This window comes from Neofelis nebulosa, chromosome 18 (assembly GCF_028018385.1).
Source record: "Neofelis nebulosa isolate mNeoNeb1 chromosome 18, mNeoNeb1.pri, whole genome shotgun sequence".
Classification (NCBI taxonomy): domain Eukaryota; kingdom Metazoa; phylum Chordata; class Mammalia; order Carnivora; family Felidae; genus Neofelis; species Neofelis nebulosa.
The window spans coordinates 28425657-28448450 of record NC_080799.1 but is presented as its reverse complement, the minus strand read 5'-3'; the positions used below and the strand labels follow the sequence as shown (position 1 = coordinate 28448450).

Below are 22794 nucleotides of genomic sequence, written 5' to 3'. Positions count from 1 at the left end.
AGCTTTCTATTTCCTCCTGATTGAGTTTTGGAAGAGTGTGGGTGTTTAGGAATTTGTCCATTTCTTCAAGGTTGTCCAATTTGTTGGCATATAATTTTTCATAGTATTCCCTGATAATTGTTTGTATCTCTGAGGGATTGGTCGTAATAATTCCATTTTCATTCATGATTTTATCTATTTGGGTCATCTCCCTTTTCTTTTTGAGAAGCCTGGCTAGAGGTTTGTCAATTTTGTTTATTTTTTCAAAAAACCAACTCTTGGTTTCGTTGATCTGCTCTACAGTTTTTTTAGATTCTATATTGTTTATTTCTGCTCTGACCTTTATGATTTCTCTTCTTCTGCAGGGTTTAGGCTGCCTTTGCTGTTCTGCTTCTATTTCCTTTAGGTGTGCTGTTAGATTTTGTATTTGGGATTTTTCTTGTTTCTTGAGATAGGCCTGGATTGCAATGTATTTTCCTCTCAGGACTGCCTTCGCTGCGTCCCAAAGCGTTTGGATTGTTGTATTTTCATTTTCGTTTGTTTCCATATATTTTTTAATTTCTTCTCTAATTGCCTGGTTGACCCACTCATTCGTTAGTAGGGTGTTCTTTAACCTCCATGCTTTTGGAGGTTTTCCAGACTTTTTCCTGTGGTTGATTTCAAGCTTCATAGCATTGTGGTCTGAAAGTATGCATGGTATAATTTCAATTCTTGTAAACTTATGAAGGGCTGTTTTGTGACCCAGTATATGATCTATCTTGGAGAATGTTCCATGTGCACTCGAGAAGAAAGTATATTCTGTTGCTTTGGGATGCAGAGTTCTAAATATATCTGTCAAGTCCATCTGATCCAATGTATCATTCAGGGCCCTTGTTTCTTTATTGACTGTGTGTCTAGATGATCTATCCATTTCTGTAAGTGGGGTGTTAAAGTCCCCTGCAATGACCACATTCTTATCAATAAGGTTGCTTATGTTTATGAGTAACTGTTTTATATATCTGGGGGCTCCGGTATTTGGCGCATAGACATTTATAATTGTTAGCTCTTCCTGATGGATAGACCCTGTAATTATTATATAATGCCCTTCTTCATCTCTTGTTACAGCCTTTAATTTAAAGTCTAGTTTGTCTGATAGAAGTATGGCTACTCCAGCTTTCTTTTGGCTTCCAGTAGCATGATAAATAGTTCTCCATCCCCTCACTCTCAATCTAAAGGTGTCCTCAGATCTCAAATGAGTCTCTTGTAGACAGCAAATAGATGGGTCTTGTTTTTTTATCCATTCTGATACCCTATGTCTTTTGGTTGGCGCATTTAATCCATTTACATTCAGTGTTATTATAGAAAGATACGGGTTTAGAGTCATTGTGATGTCTGTATGTTTTATGCTTGTAGTGATGTCTCTGGTACTTTGTCTCACAGGATCCCCCTTAGGATCTCTTGTAGGGCTGGTTTCGTGGTGACAAATTCCTTCAGTTTTTGTTTGTTTGGGAAGACCTTTATCTCTCCTTCTATTCTAAATGACAGACTTGCTGGATAAAGGATTCTCGGCTGCATATTTTTTCTGTTTAGCACACTGAAGATATCCTGCCAAGCCTTTCTGGCCTGCCAAGTTTCAAAGGAGAGATCAGTCACGAGTCTTATAGGTCTCCCTTTATATGTGAGGGCACGTTTATCCCTTGCTGCTTTCAGAATTTTCTCTTTATCCTTGTATTTTGCCAGTTTCACTATGATATGTCGTGCAGAAGATCGATTCAAGTTACGTCTGAAGGGAGTTCTCTGTGCCTCTTGGATTTCAATGCCTTTTTCCTTCCCCAGTTCCGGGAAGTTCTCAGCTATAATTTCTTCAAGTACCCCTTCAGCACCTTTCCCTCTCTCTTCCTCCTCTGGGATACCAATTATGCGTATATTATTTCTTTTTAGTGTATCACTTAGTTCTCTAATTTTCCCCTCATACTCCTGGATTTTTTTATCTCTCTTTCTTTCAGCTTCCTCTTTCTCCATAACTTTATCTTCTAGTTCACCTATTCTCTCCTCTGCCTCTTCAATCCGAGCCGTCGTGGTTTCCATTTTGTTTTGCATTTCGTTTAAAGCGTTTTTCAGCTCCTCGTGACTGTTCCTTAGTCCCTTGATCTCTGTAGCAAGAGATTCTCTGCTGTCCTGTATACTGTTTTCAAGCCCAGCGATTAATTTTATGACTATTATTCTAAATTCACTTTCTGTTATATTATTTAAATCCTTTTTGATCAGTTCATTAGCTGTTGTTATTTCCTGGAGATTCTTCTGAGGGGAATTCTTCCGTTTGGTCATTTTGGACAGTCCCTGGAGTGGTGAGGACCCGCAGGGCACTTCCCCCGTGCTGTGGTGTATAACTGGAGTTGGTGGGCGGGGCCGCAGTCCGACCTGATGTCTGCCCCCAGCCCACCGCTGGGGCCACAGTCAGACTGGTGTGTGCCTTCTCTTCCCCTCTCCTAGGGGCGGGATTCACTGTGGGGTGGTGTGGCCCGTCTGGTCTACTTGCACACTGCCAGGCTTGTGGTGCTGGGGAGCTGGCGTATTAGCTGGGGTGGGTAGGCAAGGTGCACGGGGGCGGGAGGGGCAGGGTTAGCTCGCTTCTCCTTAGGTGATCCACTTCAGGAGGGGCCCTGTGGCAGCGGGAGGGAGTCAGATCCGCTGCCGGAGGTTTGGCTCCGCAGAAGCACAGAGTTGGGTGTTTGCGCGGAGCGAGCAAGTTCCCTGGCAGGAACTGGTTCTCTTTGGGATTTTGGCGGGGGGATGGGCGGGGGAGATGGCGCTGGCGAGCGCCTTTGTTCCCCGCCAAGCTGAGCTCTGCCGTCCGGGGGCTCAGCAGCTCTCCCTCCCTTTGTCCTCCAGCCTTCCCGCTTTCTGAGCAGAGCTGTTAACTTATGACCTCCCAGACGCTAAGTCGCGCTTGCTGTCGGAACACAGTCCGTCTGGCCCCTCCGCTTTTGCCAGCCCGACTCGGGGGCTCTGCTTGGCCGGCGAGCCGCCCCTCCGCCCCGGCTCCCTCCCGCCAGTCCGTGGAGCGCGCACCGCCTCGCCGCCCTTCCTACCCTCTTCCGTGGGCCTCTCGTCTGCGCTTGGCTCCGGAGACTCCGTTCTGCTAATCCTCTGGCGGTTTTCTGGGTTCTTTAGGCAGGTGTAGGTGGAATCTAAGTGATCAGCAGGACGCGCGGTGAGCCCAGCGTCCTCCTACGCCGCCATCTTCCGGACTATTCAATTGTATTGTTTTTCAGTTGTTGAGTTGTATAGATTCTTTCTATATTTTGGATACTAACCCTTTATTGGATATGTCATTTGCAATATCTTCCCTATTCAGTAGGTTGTCTTTTAGTTTTGTTTGTTGTTTCCTTTGCTGTGCAGAAGCTTTTTATTAAAATTTTTTATTATTTATTTTTGAGAGAGAGAGAGAGTTTGAGTAGGGGAGGCATAGATAGAAAGAGAGGGAGACACAGAATTGGAAGCAGGCTCCAGGCTCTGAGCTGCAGCACACAGCCTGAGGTGGGGCTCAAACTCATGAACTGAGAGATCATGACCTGAACAGAAGTCAGACGCTTAATTGACTGAACCACCCAGGTGCCCCGGAAGCTTTTTATTTTTATGTACTCTCAATAGTTTATTCTTGCTTCTCTTTCCCTTGCCTCAGGAGACATATCTAGAAAGAAGTTGCTATGGCCAATGTCAGAGAAATTACTGTAATTGAGGCACTTTGAATAATCCCATTATCACACATCCTTCTCTACACATCCCTTAGGGTTGTGACCATTAAGTTCCCCAGAAGGACTTCATCATCACTTGAGATGTGCAAAAGCAGATCACATCGATATTTTATTCCAGTGCAAAGGCCCTATCCAGACAGCCCGGCAAACATGATAAACTTGTGGCTAAGCCATATGATTTCACTCCTATGTAGAATTTAAGAAACAAATGAACAAAGGAAAAAAAAATAACCAGAAAACAGATTCTTACCTACAGAGAACAAACTAATGGTTACCAGAGGGGAGGTGAGTAGGGGAATGGGTGAACTTGTGGCTTCATTCTATAGCATGAAGAAGAACTGTTAGGAGTTTGCATAGGAAAACAAAGCAATAGAAAATGTTTTTCTTTGCTGTTGACTTATCTCATAGCCAGACTAGGAGTGGGAGTGGATTCAGATGGGGGAGGGGTCTTTGGCAGAACAAGAGCAACATAACTCTGCTAGTGAATTGGGGGAGCTAGGGAAAACACACCTCAGTTTCCTCATCTGGAAGACGAGGAGGTTGGACTAGATAATTCCTAATGAACCTCTCAACACTGATACTTTAGTGGACATCTGTAGATTTGTCCACCCAATACCCATTCCTTCCTTTTTTTGCTAAGAGCCCCCTTCTCTTCTGTTAGCTCATGTGGTCAGGTGGACTAATTCCACTCTGGACTTCAATGGGGGCATGTGACCCAGGCCCGGATAATAGCGGCATCAGAATAGGGGAGGATGGGTTTGTTTCAGGGATAGGCACATGGCACTGGACTGTGCCAGAGTATTCCATCTCATTTAGCTACAGTGTTAGGCACAGAAATGGGCACATCACCTAGATGGTCCTTCGAGTTGTGGGATAATCTCCATTTCTGCTAGGGTTGCTGAAGAGGACAGCCAGGGGAAAAGTTACTCGGTAATGGAGCCAACACTGAAGAAAACAGAGCTGAGGGATGGAGAGAGCAAGACTGGGTCCTATGGAGACTTGGAGCCCTGGATACAGCTGTAGCTGTGAGCAGTTACCTGTGTACTTCTGAATTGTAAGAGCCAATATATTCCATTCCTCATTCATTCGTTCTTTCAATCATTCTGCCTAGGGTAGTTTGAGTTGTGGTCTCTACCACTTGTGACCAAAGAAGTCCTGACCAATATAGAAGCTCCATTGTTCCTTGAAATTTAAATAATGAGAAGCCAGAAACAAGTCTACATAAAGCATGATTCCATTTATATGAAATGTCCAGGAGAGGCAAGTCCATAAAGATAGAAAGCAGATCAGTCGTTGGCAGAGACTGGGAAAAAGGGGAAAAGGGGAGTGACTGCTAATGTGCACCAGGTTTCATTTGGGGAGTGATGAAATGTTCTGGAATCAGACAGTGGACAGTTGCACCCTGTGAACATGCTAAAAACCATTGAATTGTATACTTTAAACTGGTGAATTTTATGTTACAGGAATTGTATACTAATTTAAATAATTTAAATAAATTTAATTATGGTCATTGGAACTCCCCCAGGGAGTGAATGGGAGCACCTGCTTTCCTCACTTCCTCTTCCATCGGGGACAGAAAGGACCACAGTGAGAACTGCAGACTTGGAAAATGCTTTATTTCAAGGAATTACAAAATGCAGTGAAATACGGGGGGAAACAGAGCATCACTATAATCTGGTGTAACAGAAGAAATGGCCACCTAGTTTTGCTTTCCAACTACACACACAAGTGGGGATCTCATTATTTAAGGTAAGACATGATAAGCTCAAAACTATAGCTCACTGTACCTCGGGTTCCCTCATTTGATCTAGAAATTGCAAGGGAGCTGGTAACAACATCCCTTGAGCTGTTGCATCTACCACCACGCAAAGTTCCTTCGTTTCATTTGCCAGATGACCAGGAATCGTACACTAGTTTGGCTGCAACCAGGTCTTCCACCGCCATTCCTGGAAGGGGCAGAAATGTGGTTCACTTTTTGTCAGAACACCATTCCCAGGAACAGTCCAGGCCCTGTGACTGGCAGTTTCCTGACTCACTCTCTGTGCAGCTAACCATGCCCATTGGGGTAAAACGTACTCATATCCAGAGGTGAGTTTAGGCCTGGAAGGTCTGCGAAGGACAGGGTGAAGCAGGGAAAAGATGCTAAGCAAGAAATGCCCACCAAACACATTTTAAATGTCCTTCAAAGTTTAATTTAGTGTGCTGAAAACTTTCTGTGAACAGCTGGATGGTCAATATTTAGGCTTTGCAAGCCCCATGGTCTCTGTTGCAATCAACTCTGCCATTGTGGGGCAAAAGCAGTCATACATGATAGGTAAGCAAACGACCCTGGCCATGTTCCAGTAAAACTTTCTTTATGGACACTGAAGTTTGAATTTCATGTGATTTTCATCCGTCACAAAATATTCTTCTTTTTTGTTTTCTAGTCATTTGATTAGAAACTATTCCCAGCTTGAAGGCAGGACAGAAACAGGAGGTGGGCCGAGTATGGCCCACAGGCTATAGTTTGCAGACCCTTGGTCTAGTCCAAACCCTGCATCCTTCAGCAACCCCACTTATCTTATTGTTTTGGATATGTAGCTTAACCTCAAGTGGGTATGTGTTTTTAAAGGACAGGGGCTGATTTTTACTAATTTTTTTAGTCACCATTACATCCAGTACGGAGTCTGATACATAATAGGTGTTTAATATGCACCTGCTAGATGGAAAGCTGTGCCAATAAACCAATCCCCAAAGCAAGAAAACAAAAATTGCTCAGAAGGGCACAGCAGATTTCTGCAGTATGGTCTGCTGAAGGGGTTGCTGACCTCTGATCTCTGAACTCTGAAATTTTCCATCACAACTGGATCAGTGTGATGTCTTTGAACCAAGCTCTGGGTAAAGTTTACACTGCTTTTTCCTGTCTCCCTGTGCATGAGAGATTTTGAAAATATATTTAAAAGGCAGCAAGGCACGGATACTGACCCATTGGCATGGATGCTAGGTGGCCAGAGTACTCTTAATGTTCTGCCAAGCATTAAAGCTTTGGGTTCTTGATCATAGGAAATAGGCAAGATCTTGGGAGAAGGGTGGAAGACATTTTTGGGGGCTCAGGGCAATAACTATTTATCAACCAGTTTGGGAGTATTTCAATATTTTAGGTGTATCAGCTCTGTTATCATGTGCGTCCATTTCCTTAACTCCGAGTCGGGGGTAAAGTTGCTGGGCTGAGGGGCAGACTGGCCACTGGGAGCCCATCCTTTGTTGGGCTTCTGTCGGTAATGGGGCTCCCCATGGAAGTCCCTATCAAATCAGCAAGTAGGAGGGTAGGGAAGGAAGGACAAAAAGGGGTCTCAGGCTGTACTTCCTGGGTGGGTCTCTTCTGGTAGGTCTCCCTGCCATTTCCCTTAAGCTCCCTGTCTTAAAAACAATTTTTTTTTTTAACATTTGTTTACTTTTGAGAGATAGAGAGAGACAGACCACAAGCAGGGAAGGGGCAGAGAGACAGACACACACGCACAGAATCTGAAGCAGGCTCCAGGTTCTGAGCTGTCAGCACAGAGCCTGACACAGGGCTTGAACCCATGAACTGTGAGATCATGACCTGAGTCAAAGTCAGACGCTCAACTGACTGAGCCACCCAGGCACCCCAAGCTCCCTGTCTTTAAACATCCTTACCCCCACCTCTGAAGGATACCTTCTTCTGACTTTCATTTAGATCTAAGTCCAAATGATTTCCTGCTGACACTTGCTGTATACAAATCATTTTATACACATACACATGTCACTTAATTCTCATAAACACTGAAGGGAACAGGTAGTGAAGATACCGTGGCTCAGATGGAGTGAGGTCACTTGCCTAAGGACGCATATCCAGGGAATGGCAGAGAAGGGAATCCCACCCAGGACCACCCAGTTCCAGAGTTCATGGGCTTACTACCTACTGTGCTAACACACATAAATAATTGACTCAAATGACAGATTTCATGACTCAAATACAGAGTCCAGTGACTCATTCCCCTTTGCACCAATGGGCAAGCCTGCCCTTGTGCTCTGGCTGGAGTGTGTCCTGGGAGCAACAGTCCTTACCTAAAGACTTGAACACCGTGGTCTTGTCGCAGTGCGCTGGCTTGACTCCCCTCACCACTTCTCCCAGCTCAGCAAAGATCTCAGCCTGTGAAATGAACACACACTGACCCGGGGGCCATGGAGCCAGTGTCTGCTCTGGCCAGGTTCTGAAGCAGGGGCAGGGAGAGCACCCAGAACTGGATGAGTTTCTTGACAAAAAGACCATTTGTAAACTGGCTCCCCCCATTAAAAAAAGGATATATATAATATATATATGTGTTACATATGTATATATATATATAATATAATTATATTATAATTATATATAACACATATATATTATATATAACATATATAATATGTGTTATATATGTTATATATAATATAATTATAATTATATATAACACATACATATTATATATAACATAAAATATAATTATATTATAATTATTGTATAATATATAATCATAATATAATATACACACACACATATGTATGTGTGTGTATATATATATATATATATATATATATATTTTTTTTTTTTTTTTTTTTTTTTTTTTGCATAACATCTGCCTTTGTGATATACCATGAGTGCAGAGATTCAAGTTTGTAGCCAGGAGAATGTCCAGCCAAGACAGTCTTTCAGTGAGGAAATAAGCATATTCTTATCTTAACGCTCATTTTGGCAGCCCTCTTCTTGCTCCTATGTTCCGATTACAGAAGAATAAGGCCAGAACGTGGCCAACCCCAGTCTTACTTTGTTGGCCATATTGGGAAGGTTGCCAGCCACTTATCTCCCAATCTTACTGCTTCATAGGACAGCTCAGTCCGATGGGAAAAATCCATCAAGCCGTTCTCCAGGCAAAGGGGACAGGAAAACACATGTCATTAACATAATGGCCACATTATTCCAGAAGGGGATTAGAAAGGGTTGAGAGATGTTTAGGGGCTGTCACCCCACAAAGAGGTAGGAGTGACTGAGGTCTGGAACAGTCCAAACGGCAGGGAAGGTTAATGAAACCCTGGCATCCAGGTGAGGCCAGCTGGACAGCAGCCCACCAGGAGGAGAGGCTCACCCCTGACAGGAGGACATCTCCAGACTCTTTCAGGGCAGCCTCTTGGGAATCCACATACAGCACAGCCTGTTTCATCAGCTCGTCGTCCAGCTCTCTCCAGTCGGGTCTGCTTGCTCCAATGGCTAAGAGACAGCAAAACGGACCCTGAACCCAGAAATAGAGGCAAGGGACACTACACGTGCCAAAAAGTGGAGGAGGGGTGGGGAAAAGGAGGTGACACAGAACACAGGGGAACACTCAGATTTGGGATGCCTCATTTCCCAATGCCAGCCCCCCCAATCAGCAAGACTGAACACTCATCAATAAGAATAATGCCTGTCTTTTTTTTTTTTTTTTTTTTTTTTTTTTTTTGCATTTCATACCAAGATCTTTCTAAGAGATTTTGAGGCAACTTAGCATTCATTTATTGGCTGCCTGCTATCTGTGGGATGTTTCACACATTTTATTTATAATCCTCACAAGTACGCTTCATGTCTGATTTCCATTTACAAGGTGCACAAAGGAGGCTCAAAGAACCGAAGGTGTTGGCCATGGTTGTGTATCTAAGACGTGCTCCTGGGGCCCTTTGATGCCTTTTCTGTTTGTTTACTGGGGGCAGTGACCTCTTTATAAAATTCTGGGAAGAGAGACATCACTTACAGCTTATTCACACCCTACACTCCTCCATCTTCTATCAATCTGCTTCGTTCTGAATCCTTCCCACTCCTCACCCCCAACCATTTCTCTCTTCACTCATGACAAAGGAGCCCAGTGCCAGGCTCACGGAGAAGCCCCAGTAGAGAGGAAACTGGCTCCATCCTGGCACCGAGATATCACATCCTTTGCAGTGAGCCCAGCAGCATAATGATGAATCCAAGGAATCATGCCTCCTGGCACTGGCACGTAGGATAACACAGAGGCTGCCACCAAAAGTCCACAAGGCCAGGCAGGTAAGGAACATGAGCAAAGCTGGTCAGAGGGGCTGGATTGTAAATGGTGGAGCCCTTGGTACACAGAAGAAAGCTGGCCCTTGTAAAGAGGGCAGCCACCATTCATCTCCAGCTAATTGTGGCCATGTGAGAATGCAGGGCCGCTGTTAGATATTCTCCCCTTCTTCCTTTTATTATTTTTTTTAGAGAGAAGCAGGAAATCTATTTGCATGTGTTATTTCTTGATTTTTAGAGCACACTATGGTCCAAACAAAACACATCTGCTGGCTGGATCCAGCCCATGGCCAGCTAGTCTTTGGAAACCGTTATAAAGCCTTGCACCCACATAAGGCGGCATTTATGTGCCTTCCCACATTGTGTCCAGTTTTCTCTACTTGTTCCCTCTCCTGCTGTTGTCCCCTACTCTAATTTTCAAAGAGATTGGTGTAAAAATGTCCTTCTCGAAGGGCATTTGTGTGGGGAGTTCTGTAGAACAAAAGCACTAACTAAATGAAGCTCGTAAATAAATCATAAGCTGGTGGGAAAAACCCTAGCTTCTCAAGCCACCTCTTCTCATTGCACTTGCATCCCCCCTCCCCAACCCTCTCCTGCCCCAGTTCTTCTGAGCAGGGGGGGTTTTCAAAGGGTCCTGTGAGGCCACTTGGGCAGATGGAGGTGGGCCAGGCAGTGAAGGGAGGGGTCTCACTCAGTCTGGGCCCTGGCCTTGCTCCAGTGGAGCAAGAATGGGTGAGGGTCAGACCCCAGCTGGGGCAGCGGGGAGAGGGTGCAGGGCAGGGGTGAAATCAGGCCTATCTCTTAGGCAAGCTGTAAAGTAAGTAAAATCTGTTGTTGGTGTCTCCCTGTCAACCACACTTGTAACATACTTTTCTGAAATATATTTGATGCCTCTGTAAACGCCTAAGCCAATTTTGTCTTTGGGCTAGGGAAATAGAAGGGATGCCCGGACTCAAGATTTAGGCAGCACTTCCTGGAGAGTCACAGTGTGAGAGAGATTCTCTGTTGTTGGCTTTGAGGATGAAACAGCCATACAAGGAACGTGGACAGCCTCCAGGAGCTGAGAACAGCCCCCAGGAAACCAGTATTCCTCTCTTAACCATGTGAAGCATCTGCACAACCACCTATCCCTGGAAGAGGGCTCTGAGCTCTAGATGAGACCGCAGCTCAGACAACACCTTGATTTCCTCCTTGTGTGAGCAGAGGCCCCAGCTAACCCATGCCCAGACCCCCAAAACCACAGAAACTGCAAGATAATACATATGTACTGCTTTAAGCTGAAAGAGAAAAAAATCAAGTCAGTCTGGCTGAACATTCAGCTCTTGTCCATTTTACCAAGAACTGGTTTCTTTTGATTTCCCGAGTCCTTCCAGAAATGGTCTTACTGTCACAAAGCCAGAACTGACCCATCTCTTGCCTGCCTACCCTCTGGACTCACATCATAACACCAGTCCCACACAAGCTGAGACCTTCACTTCGCGTTGGCCCATTCCTCAGACAAGCCACACACTGGTTTCCTTCACAGAACTTCTCTTTAGCTGGAACCATCTAGTCCATCTATTTGCTTACCTGTTTCTTGTCGATTTCCTTTCACCTGAATGTAAGCATCAGGAAAGCAAGTGTCCCCCAGTGTTGGCTTATTTTGGCCTCCCCAGCATCTAGAATAGTGCCTATCACATGGTAGGGATTCAGGACACATTTGTGATTGGATGCACAACCATGACACTGGGCTTCTGCCTGCTCTCTGCCAATGTGTACAGAATTCTTAGCTTCTGAGTTCACGCCAGGTGGCTGTCACCAGAACAGAGGGCACTGAAAACGTGTTTAAACCCCTAGTATTTGCCCTCCTTGCTCACCAGATTCCAGTCTTCTTTTTGGAAGATAATAGGGAGTAGTGAAATTGAAGAGCTTGTGCTCTGATGGTAGATTGCCTCAGTTCAGATCCCAGCTCTACCACTAAGAACCTCTGACTCTGGGCAAGTTACTTAATCTCTCTATGCCTTGGTTTACCCACCTATAAAATGAAGGTAATGATAAGAATATCTCCTACCTCATAAGGTTGTTGTAAGGATTGAATGATGTAATACAAATAAAGACTTTAGAACAGCACCTGCAATAGTAAATATTCGACAGAGACCAGCTCTTGCTATAACCTCCAGAGTCATTTGAGAATCCTCAGAAGCCCCAGGAACTCTCAGGGTTGGAGTCCCACCCATCCTATCACACATATTAAATAGCATCCACATGTCATATTAAATGTCTTTTGTGCTATAATTAAAAAAAAACTTTTTCAGGGGGTAATTCTAAGTATTTTTAAGAAAGAAGGAATCATTTGACTTTTGTAATTTAAACTCCATTACATTTAAGAACTTGGCTGTGACTGATCACTTGCCAAAATGTTACATTTTATAGAACTTAAATGTATAAGCTTCTGGTTTAGGATTTTTGTTTCAAAGTTTTGAGTGAATATTGTTTTTCAGGGATCACATGTGCCTGAGGGCCTTAAAAAGCTTGGTCGTTTGCATGAGGAAAATAGCTCTGCAGATGCAGCCACTTGGTTCAGCCCAGGGACAACTATGGCCACCATCTACCCACGGCTCCGGGAGCCACTCTGCTTACCATTGATGTGAGCCCCCGGCTTCACCCATTCACCAAACAAAATGGGCTCTGTTGCCATGGTGACTGTGATGATCACATCTGCACCTGTCACCGCCTCCTGGACCGACGAACAGACCTGTACCTCTCCTTGAACTGTGTCTGCAAACTTCTCTGCATGTTCTTTGGTGCGGTTCCATATCCTCACCTTCATTGGGGGTAACAAGAGGGACATTGGTGCCATGATTGTTTGTCTGTTTATGTTTCATTATGTTTCATTGGTGCCAGGGGAAAGTTGAGCCACTCTGGGGTAAGGTTATTTAAATCATCCCCTATGGGTGTGCCTGGGTGGCTCTGTTGGTTAAGCGTCTAACTCTTGATTTCGGCTCAGGTCATGATCTCACGGTTCGTGGGATCGAGCCCACATCAGGCTCCGTGCCGACAGTGTGGGGCCTGCTTGGGATTCTCTGTCTCCCTCTTTCTCTCTGCCCCTCCCCTGCTAGCACGCAGGCACGCAGGCATTCTCTCTTTCTCTCTCATGAACAAACAAACAAACAATAAAAAAAAACAAGAATGGTCTAGATCAGACTCTTGACCTAACTATTTCAGAATTGCCCGTGTTGCAGTGAAGGAGTATAGATTAAGGTCATGATCGCTCCCTCTCCTCTTCTCCCCTAGCCTTCCCTGGACTTACCTCTTTGAAGGAGAACTGTTCTGTGAAGACCTCGTAGTGGCTATAGGCCTGGACCCCAGCCCCAAGGATGCACAACACTTCACTGCTGGGTGGTTTCAAAAACTATTTGAGAGAAACCAGGTGGCAAAGGTCAAGGGAGACAGAGCAGCCAGGTGAAGAACAAACACAGTCTGAGTACCAGGTGTCTTTGGCCCTATCTTTAGCTCCCTCACTATCTCTTGGGCAATGAAGGAGATGATATTTCGTGTTTCAGTTTCTCCTCTGCAGAGTGTGGAGGGGAGGAAGGAGCCTTCAGGGAGCCCCTAATATATGCCAATGCTTTACCCTCATGGTCTCATTTAGTCCAGGCAATCACCCTGTGAGCAAGGCACTCCTATTTTTATCCTCCTCTTCTAGATGAAGAAATTGGGGTCCAGAGAGGTTAAGTAACTTGCAGGGTCCTACAACTATTAAATGGCACAATGGGTCTCCAAAAACCACACCCTTCATTCTCCAAAGACCATTCTCCTGTGCCACCCCATCCTGGGGACATGATAGGCCACACCCACTTCTCAGAGCCCTGAGTTACTTCTAAGAGCTACCTGGAATCCATGGGCCCTTCCTTGCAACTCAAGGCTCTCCGTTATATTTTCGAAGCCCACTGCTGATCCTTTCTCAGCCTCCATCTTCCTTTAAAGAGGAATGTAGACCTGGCATTTGTGGCACCTGCTAAGGATGTACATGTGTCTGTGTTTGGGAGTGGGGTTCTATGATCAACTCATATCAAGTATCACCTCTAAGGTGAAATCTTCCTGACCTCCCTGATAGAAGTCATCCCTTCACAGCACTTATTTCTTTACAGATTTATTTTCTTGTACTGATCTGTAAGCCCATGAGGGCAGAGACAGTCTCATTTGCACAGATTTGGCACAAATCTCCTATTATGTGTAGGAAGTAAAGCAGGGTTCCTGAACCTCAGCATGACTGACATTTGGGCTGGATAATTCTTTGTCAGCAGAAACGGGTGGATGGGCTCTCCTGTGTATTACAGGATGTTCAGCAGCATCGCTGGCCTCTATCCATTTGATACTTGTAGCATCTCCTACTTCCCCTAGTTGTGACAAAACCAAAAATGTCTCCAGATATTGCTAAATGTCCCTGGGACAGGTGGCAAAAATCATTCGGGGTTGAGACCTACTGGCACACCATCCATATTAAATAAGAGCCTCTTGTGGGGTGCCTGGGTGTCTCAGTCAGTTGAGCATTCGACTCTTGATCTCAGTTCAGGTCTTGATCTCAGGGTTGTGAGTTCGAGCCCCACACTGGGCTCCATGCTAGACATGAAGCCTACTTAAAAAAAAAAGAGAGAGAGAGAGAGAGAGAGGAAGGCAGGGGGAGAGAGAGAGAGAGAGAGAGAAAGAAAGAAAGAAAGAAAGAAAGAAAGAAAGAAAGAAAGAAAGAAAGAAAGAAAGAAAGAACCTCTTCTGCCTTTTCTGTATTTCATTCAGTAAAATTTGAGTCTGTTTTTTCTTCAATATTAATTATTGAATTTCTGGAATGTAATCCTAAAAGCGAAAATCTCTTTAATTATTAATTACTAGCAAAAAGGAGTCACAGAAATAGTAGCAGATGTTCATCTCTCCTGTAGCTACAGAAGGAGAGATACCATTTTGTGCCATAAAATATAGTTCAAAGTATCTGACTTGGGAAGTTTTCAAAATTACAATATCAACAAAACAAGCAATGTTATGCTCTTATCCAACAAGGAGAATTAGGTGATTTTTCCTTTACTAAATCAATTTTTTTCCTGTTCTTAGTTAATATGAATCTATTCTTTGAAGTACACTTGGGCTTTAGAAATCATTGCAGTGTCCTGTAAAACAAACCTTCAACTTGTGAAACTAAATCTCTAATTCTGATTGATTGTCTTACTTGATAATTTGTTGCCTTGGTAATAATGTTACAATAGACGTCTCTTTTCCTAAATAGCATAACATTTATAAGATGTATTAAATCATAGCAGGATTGGTGGTACTTCATTCTTTTTCCCATAGCATGCAAATAATTAAAAACATGTATATGAATCTGCTAGGTTTCTTACTCAAAGAGCTTGGAAGTGTGTCATCTGCATTTGCTAGTGAATAGCACTAGATGTAGCCCTGCCATCTCTCCAGCCCCCTCTCCGGCCATATTCCTCTGCAATTCCTGTCCTTCAGCCACACCGGTTTCTTTGCAAATTCCCAAGCACGTGTGCTACCATCAACCACAGGGCCTTTGCACAGGTTCTTTCCTATGCATGGAATATTTTTCTCTCTGTCCTTCACAAGTAACTCCTCCTATCCTTCATATCTCCCATCAGATATCCCTTCCACCAGAAGAGCCTTTCCGAATCCCACAGACCTCCTGTTACACACTCTCATTGCACTTCACCTCTTGCACTCGATGTATTTGTCTAGGCAATAGTTTCACAGGTATTGGTGTGATCTTTGGGTTAATATCTGTTTCCTCAAATAGACTCTTGTGTTCCATGATGGTAGGTACTGTATCTGGTTTTACTTACCATTCTATGCCCCAGACTGAGCACTGGGCCTGGCCTCTAGTGGGCACTCAATTATTTGCCGAATAAATGCATGCCAGGGATAAACTCTGATATGTACTGTCACCTTGAAAAAGCATGTCAGAATCCACAACTCAGGGTATGTGCAATCCAAATGCAAAGAAGTTGCAGTGACTGACAAACCCGAGAACCTCTTATACTTCTCATCCTCCTCCCCAAAGCCCTAAATGAATGAGAAGTGGTGGAAAAGAAAACACTCTCTCTTCCAGGGCAAAAAGTATAATAGACCTTTAGTTCCTTATTGAAATAACCCATCTGCACCCCTGGGCATAAAGCTGGGAAGTTGCAGCCTAAACTCTGAAGCATCAGCTCAATGATTCTCAACTCTTAAGGGAGTGCAGATTTTTATCAATGCAAAAAAAAAAAAAAACAAAAAAAAAAACCACGGTGTAACTGGGAGCTGGGTCTACAAGATTTTGGTTTTCAAACCTGGTTGATCATCAGAAGTAACCAGAGACTATTAAAAAAAACAACAACAACAGAACAACCATTTTCTTGGGCCCCACCCTTAGTGATTTCAAATCTGTGTTTTGGGGATCTGAATTTTTAAAGACATTCCCCAGGTGATGGCTGCTGCATAGCTTGAGTTGGAAACCACAGACCTGGGCCATGAAGACCAGGCAGTCTCAGAAGATCCCATAGCTACGTGGGTTATATGACTTCGGGAAGTCCTAGTCTCCATCTCTAGGACGAAATGAGGCCAATAATACTTGTTCTCCCTCCCTCACAGAAACCGAAAGATACATCAAGACAGTGGGTTGGAAGTTCTTCTGAAAAAGACTAGAGTCCTTTACAAATAAATGAAAGGCAGTAATTGTACCAGTGAGATTATATATATCTCAAGGAGTCCCTTGACTATTTCAGTCTGAGTTGGGTCTGGATATGCTTCAAAAAACCATTTCATCCAGGTGTGTGATCTGCCCCCTTCCTACACAATTCTCAGGTTAATCCTTACATTCTTCCCTCCCCATCTTGTGTTTAGAAGACCTTGACACTCTCACAATCTGAACACCTGGTCTCTGCTGCTCCCCAGACCCCACACCTCTTTATGCTCATTCCTCATAAACTCCTAAACCAGCTCAGCAAACCGTATACATTCCCATCTCGCGTGAAAGACACCCAGCTTTCCAAGCCTCTTCTCCGTAACCCTAACCTCTAAAGATACTGCTTTTTTTGGAGGATGCCCTGACAGTGCTCAGGAACATCATCGCCCCCTTCACTTGCTTTCCCTTTCGCCTGAAGAGTGCCCCTTCCCCCACTTACTTCCTTCAGTTTTTACTCAAATGTCACCTTCTTGGTGAATGAGATCTTCCGTGGGTAATTCGGAAGGTCACCCCTCCCCACTATTCTCGATTCTGCTTTATTTTCATGCAGCACACTATCTGTTTTTTGTCGGTAGTGGGTTTTTTAAAAGCAAATCCTAGCATGTTATTAACTCAAAAGGAGTTTGTTGTTGGTTAATTATTTTCTTAGCAAACCAAACTGTGTGTTTCACTTTTCATCTTGTGTATTGTCTTAAACCCCCATGTGCCACTCTCTGTTTTGTTCACTGCCATATCCCTGATGTTTAGAACAGTGCCCAACATATAGTAGGACCTCAGGCGGTACTAGCTGAATGAATACATGAGTGCACTTGGATCTCTTCAGCTCCCCCTCTGCTTCTTGTGCAGGATTGGCTTTGGCCTATGCAGCAACTACCCTGATTTACCAGGAGCAGTGTAGTACGGGGGCAGGGGGCAACAAAGCAGTCCTGGGGGTCATAGAAGTCAGATTTTAAATTCTTGCTCTGCTTCTCAGTAGCTGTGTGATCTTGGGCAACTCACATAACCTCTCTGAGCCACATTCCCTAAATGTGGCAAATGGAGATCATCCTATCTCCTTTGCAAGGTTGATGTGAAGATAAGGAATAAGGTATGTAGGGTCCCTGGAATCTAGTGGTGCTCATTAAGTGGTAGTTAATAGTTTCATGAATCCCTGTGCTCATCTGACATCCCATTTTTGGCTTATGGAGTTCCAGTTATGTCCAAAGGAATACCGAAGTAAGTCCCTCACTTCTCCCTTAGGCTTTCAAGCTTAAGGCACTCAACCCCGCTCTCCAGCAAACCCCAACAACACAGGCTGGCACTAATCTTACCTTAGTGGCGATGGCAGATACTGCAGCTGTTCTCTTTGCGGTGATGACATTTCCATCCATGACCTTGGAGGAAAAGGAGAGGCAGTGAGCGAGGGGCAACCCTAGCCACGACTTAAGCAGAAAGAAACAGCTCAAAAAGAGCAGCGTCAGGAAGTATCACAGTATCCTACAAAGAGCACAGGCTTGCTGTCAGATCTGGAGCTAATTTTTCTGCTTATGAGAAATGCACCTTTGAAGAAATATCTTAATCTCTAAGTACCATTTGGCTCACCTGTAAAAACAAAGACAATGCCAATCATTCAGAAGACTTTGGTGAGGATTAAAGCACTCACATAAATGTAAATATCTAGCACACGATGAGCCTTCAAGAATTGCCCATTTTATTTTCTTGCCCTGGGTCTCTCAAAACACCAGATGAAGGAACAATTTGAGGAATTAGAGTAAGTCATATGACATATGACATCTGTGCAAGGGCCATGAAATTCTACCTCTTAACTGAAATTCTACCTGGCTCTTAACTCTTACCACACATGTGGGGAGCTTTGTGAAGATACAGATGCCCAGGGAATCTCTCTAAGGGAGGCATCCAGACACCCTTGTTTTCAAAAGCTCCCCAGGGGATTCTGAATTATGTTTGGCTAAAAATAACCACCATCCTTTGTGTTATTCTCCTGTTTTTAAGTTATTTATCTTAGTTGCTCCCCAGGTAGTATCAGTATTCTATTTTGTAGACAAGGAAGTGAATCACTTACTACTGAGCAGATTCAGGAAGGATCTAAGGTCTTGTCATTTAGTTTAAAAGCCTGAGCCGGGGGGCGCCTGGGTGGCGCAGTCGGTTAAGCGTCCGACTTCAGCCAGGTCACGATCTCGCGGTCCGTGAGTTCGAGCCCCGCGTCAGGCTCTGGGCTGATGGCTCGGAGCCTGGAGCCTGTTTCCGATTCTGTGTCTCCCTCTCTCTCTGCCCCTCCCCCGTTCATGCTCTGTCTCTCTCTGTCCCAAAAATAAATAAAAAACGTTGAAAAAAAAAAAAATAAAAGCCTGAGCCGGTCCTACTTTCTGGGGGAACCACCACTGGTAGTGGTATGAATGTCATCTCCTCAGAATGAGTATAGGTTGGGTAGGGCTACACAGTCTCCCCAGAGCAGTGATGTACAGCCAGGTTCCTTGGGGAGCCAGAAATTCAGGAGAGAGGATTTAAAGATCCGGAAGTATGGGTGGAATGAAGGAGACTGACCCAGCTAACAACGCAACTGCCTGGTCTCAGAGCCAGCTTGGAGGGCACAGAGCACATGGGTTCAGAGTACAAGTTCGTACAAACTCCATCATCAGGCAGGCCTAGCAATGATTCCTGGGCCTTTGGCTAAGCAGCTGTGTGACCTCCAGCAAAGTGGCTCCACTACTCTGAGGTTCAGAGTCCTCAACAGAAATTGGGAGTGGGGTGTGAAAGAAAAACTCCCACAGAGGAATGTTGCCACAATTGAATGAGATCAAATTCTCTTCTCTGATGGTAAGTGCTCAGTAAGTGGCAGTTAGAAAGGCAGTAGACACAGTCTCCAGAGAGTATAGACCCTGGGCTTACACTGAGTAGGTCTGCAGTCCAGCCATGCCACTTATTTAGTTAGGTAAACCTGGGTAAGATGGGCATAGTTGCTCTGTGACTCGGCTTCCTCATCTGCAAAAGGGGGCTAATGATATTACTTACCTCACAGAGTGCTTCTAGGTATTAGGAGAGTTAATACAAGTTGAGTCCTCCATGCCTGATACATACAAAGTGCTCAATGAATGAGCTACTGCTGTATTTTGGTACTACCATGAACCGTTAAAACCAGTGACTGTGTATCTCTCAGAAAAGCCTCCCAGGGATTATAGGACACTCCTTTTCTTCCACTAGAGAAGTCGCTAAATAAATGTTTCCTTGGCTACTGAGTTTCATGAACTGTATATTGGAGTAACTGGGACAGGGCAAGAGCATCTACAAGAATGATGAGATTATTACTTCCACACTGTCACACACTTCAAGTAGCAGGTGCACTCTGGTGCTGGATTGTGCATCCTCAGGAAGTCCTGGAAACAGATACACAGTCACAGACACCCTTCATTGTTGCTGGTATCCAGAGACATCATTAGTCAGAGAGGGGCACGTGTGTTCCCCATCAAATCTCCACCCAGCTCTCTCAGAGAACTAATTTCCAGGCTAGCTCTGGGCCCAGGGGCCCCCACTTCATCCCAGCCAGGGAGTTGCTCACCGCCAGAAGGGAGCCATTGCTGGGCTCAAAGAGCAGCACAGTGGCCTGGTGGGAGGGCACCATGGAGATGGTGCTGTGGCCCTCGTAGAAGGTGACCAACTTGGTGGTCAGGGCGTCTTCTGCAGCACTGTAGGCAGGCATGACCCCCAGGAAGCTGCAAGGAGAGAGGGATAACTTCAACCCCTTCCAAGCAATGCTGGGATGCCCTATCAAGTCCCAGTGTGCGTTCCTTTCTCTTTCCTCTGTCACTGCCCCACTGTCCCTCCTTCCCCCCATTTCCTCTGTCCTTCCTTTAGGCAGTATGCGGAGTATAAGAGTCGGCCTCTGGATGAGAAAAACTATCCTAGTTCTGCTACTAACTACCTGTGTAACCTTGGGTAAGTTAACCTCAGTCTCAGTTTTCCCCATTAGTAAAATGCTTGCATCAATATCTACCTCTATGGAGAATGTGTTGAATTAAACAAGATAACGCCTGTAAAGCGCCCACTTGGTACTGTGGTTAGCGCAAATATTAGGTGGCAACTGTTACTAGCAATGATTTAGACGAGCCCTCTATTCCTTTCTCCCGCTGATTCCCTTCGCGTGCCTTCCCTTCCCCGTTTCCAGTTTCTCCAGCACCTGGCCCCCGCCTTTCTCACTCACCCCCTGTGCTTGGCCACCGGCACCACGGTGCGCACCGGCTGCATGACGCCTCCGTCGGGGCCGCTGGAGAAGTTGGCCAGAGCCGCCTCCAAAGGCGGGATGAGGAGGCTGGAGCTGCGGAGGTGCTCCAGCACCTCGGCGGCGCTCAGGAACGCCGGCGCCCGGCTCATCTCGCCGCGGGCCTTCGATTTCAGCTAGGGCACAGCGCACGATGTTCCCGAGGCTGCTCCCTAAATGAAAGCAGGGCGCCGCGGTGCCGCCTACTGGTCACCGCCTAGCTGGGGGCGGGGCAACGCTGGTCTCCGCCCTCCGCCTGTCTCCCACGCCTCCCCCCACCCCCAACCCAGGGGCCGAGCTGGGTCTCCTCCAGCAACGAATTCTCCAGGATCGCAGTTGAGGCAGTGGGTGGGCTGGGAGTTCAGTATTCTTGGGTCCACTTCCACAATTCCTATAATTAGCTGTAGTCATTGCAAAGGGCTTAGTCGCGCCCACCCTCGTTCTTCCCCACCTGTCGTCCTCTCCCGGAAAGAGGAGAGCGGGGAGATAGGGGTCAAACGGTGGCAGGGCTCCTTTTTTTCTTAAATTGTTACCTGCTGCTAGGAGATCTTAGATGAAAGAAGATAGTTATTTAAAAAACGTTTTCTTTTCAATTCTGCCCCTTTCTGGAGTCTCTTATCCCAACCTCTCTCCCACTCTCTCTCCCACCTCCAGATCCCACACTGCTGATTGTTTTAAGTGCAGAATTTTCTTCTAGGTTAACTAACTCACCTAACCTTCACCTTTTAAAAAGGTGGAAGTTCCCAGGACAAGATATAATGGCCTCAGTGAGTGACACATAGAGCCAAAATGCCTAAGCATGCACCTTTTCTTCAAGGAGCTTATTCTTGAGAGGAGGAAATAAGACAATATGTGCAACAGGAAGGTAACCAAAATGCAGGGCGGTAAATTGTAGCTGCCATATCAGAGATAGGAAAAATAAACGTTTTTGATAATTCAAAGAAAAGAGATTATTTTGATGTCGACTGTTTAGATAAAGGTTTTATGAAGGGGGCGGGGGGATAAATCAAGCCAAAAAATAAAGTTAATAATGGTAAAACAACAACAGTGTTAACTTTACTATGTACCAGGTAATGCACCATGCATTTTAGGTGCATCACCTCATTGAATTATACAAACTCTATGGTAGGTAGGTGTTTTTAGCCGGGCTCTCCAGTTGAGGCTCTGAGGGATGAAGGGCTTTGTCCACAGTCACTCAGCACATCAGCAGAGGAGTTGGGATCTGCCTTTGAAGTCTGTCTCCGGGACTCTAATCCTTTTTTTTTTCTTTTTCTTTTTTTAATGTTTATTTATTTTTTGAGAGAGAGACACACACACAGAGGGTGAGCAGGGGAGGGGCAGAGAGAGCAGGAGACCAAATCTGAAGCAGACTCCAGGCTTTGAGCTGTCAGCACAGCCTGATATGGGGCTCAAACCCACAAACTGCGAGATCATGACCTGAGACGCTTAACTGAGTGAGCCACCCAGGCGTCCGTCCAGAACTCCAATCCTTACAATTAAGCTACACAGGCAGAAAGAGAGGAAGAGGGCATTTCAGGCCAGGTGAAGTCCATGGCTGGAAAAAATATTGTCTAGTCCTTGGGAATAATGGTGTTCTGCCAGACAGAGTTGGGTTGGAACAGGAGTGTGAGTGTGGAGGGGGTGGCGGCTGATGTCCAGGAGCACCAGAAGATAAAACTGGAAATGCCTCTTGGAATCAGGAGGCTAAGAAGTGCGACTCTTTGGGAAGAAATAACATGCTCCAAATAACTGACCATTTAAAAAGATGATTCTTGTGCCAATGTATAGGATGAAACAGATGAGCCAAAGTGCAGTCTGGGAGACAGGTCAGGGGGCTCGAGTGCTTCTGTTGTTACTTCCCTGATATTTGGGTTGTGAGCTGTGCAGGGCATTTCTTAGGGAATAGTCATATCATAATAAAAGGTAGTATATGGGGAAATGTCAATATATTTACCAATGAAATAAATTGTATATTATGTATTTAGCACAGAGTAGCCACATAATAAATGAACCTCTTCTATCATCAAAAAACGAGAAGATACTGTGGTGGTTGGGAAAAGCTGATTTC

General features: G+C 45.1%; 1 protein-coding gene across 1 annotated transcript; it reads right to left on the bottom strand.

Moving 5' to 3' along the window:
* Positions 1-5315: 5315 nt before the first annotated feature.
* CRYM (crystallin mu) lies at positions 5316-20916 on the bottom strand. Its single transcript, XM_058711568.1, has 8 exons — positions 20670-20916; positions 20028-20181; positions 17782-17844; positions 13052-13153; positions 12382-12565; positions 8840-8961; positions 7785-7869; positions 5316-5662 (listed from the first exon to the last, which is right to left on the bottom strand). Exons 1-8 carry the CDS (start codon positions 20837-20839, stop codon positions 5598-5600), a joined length of 945 nt encoding a protein of 314 aa, XP_058567551.1. The 5' UTR covers positions 20840-20916; the 3' UTR covers positions 5316-5597.
* Positions 20917-22794: the final 1878 nt, after the last annotated feature.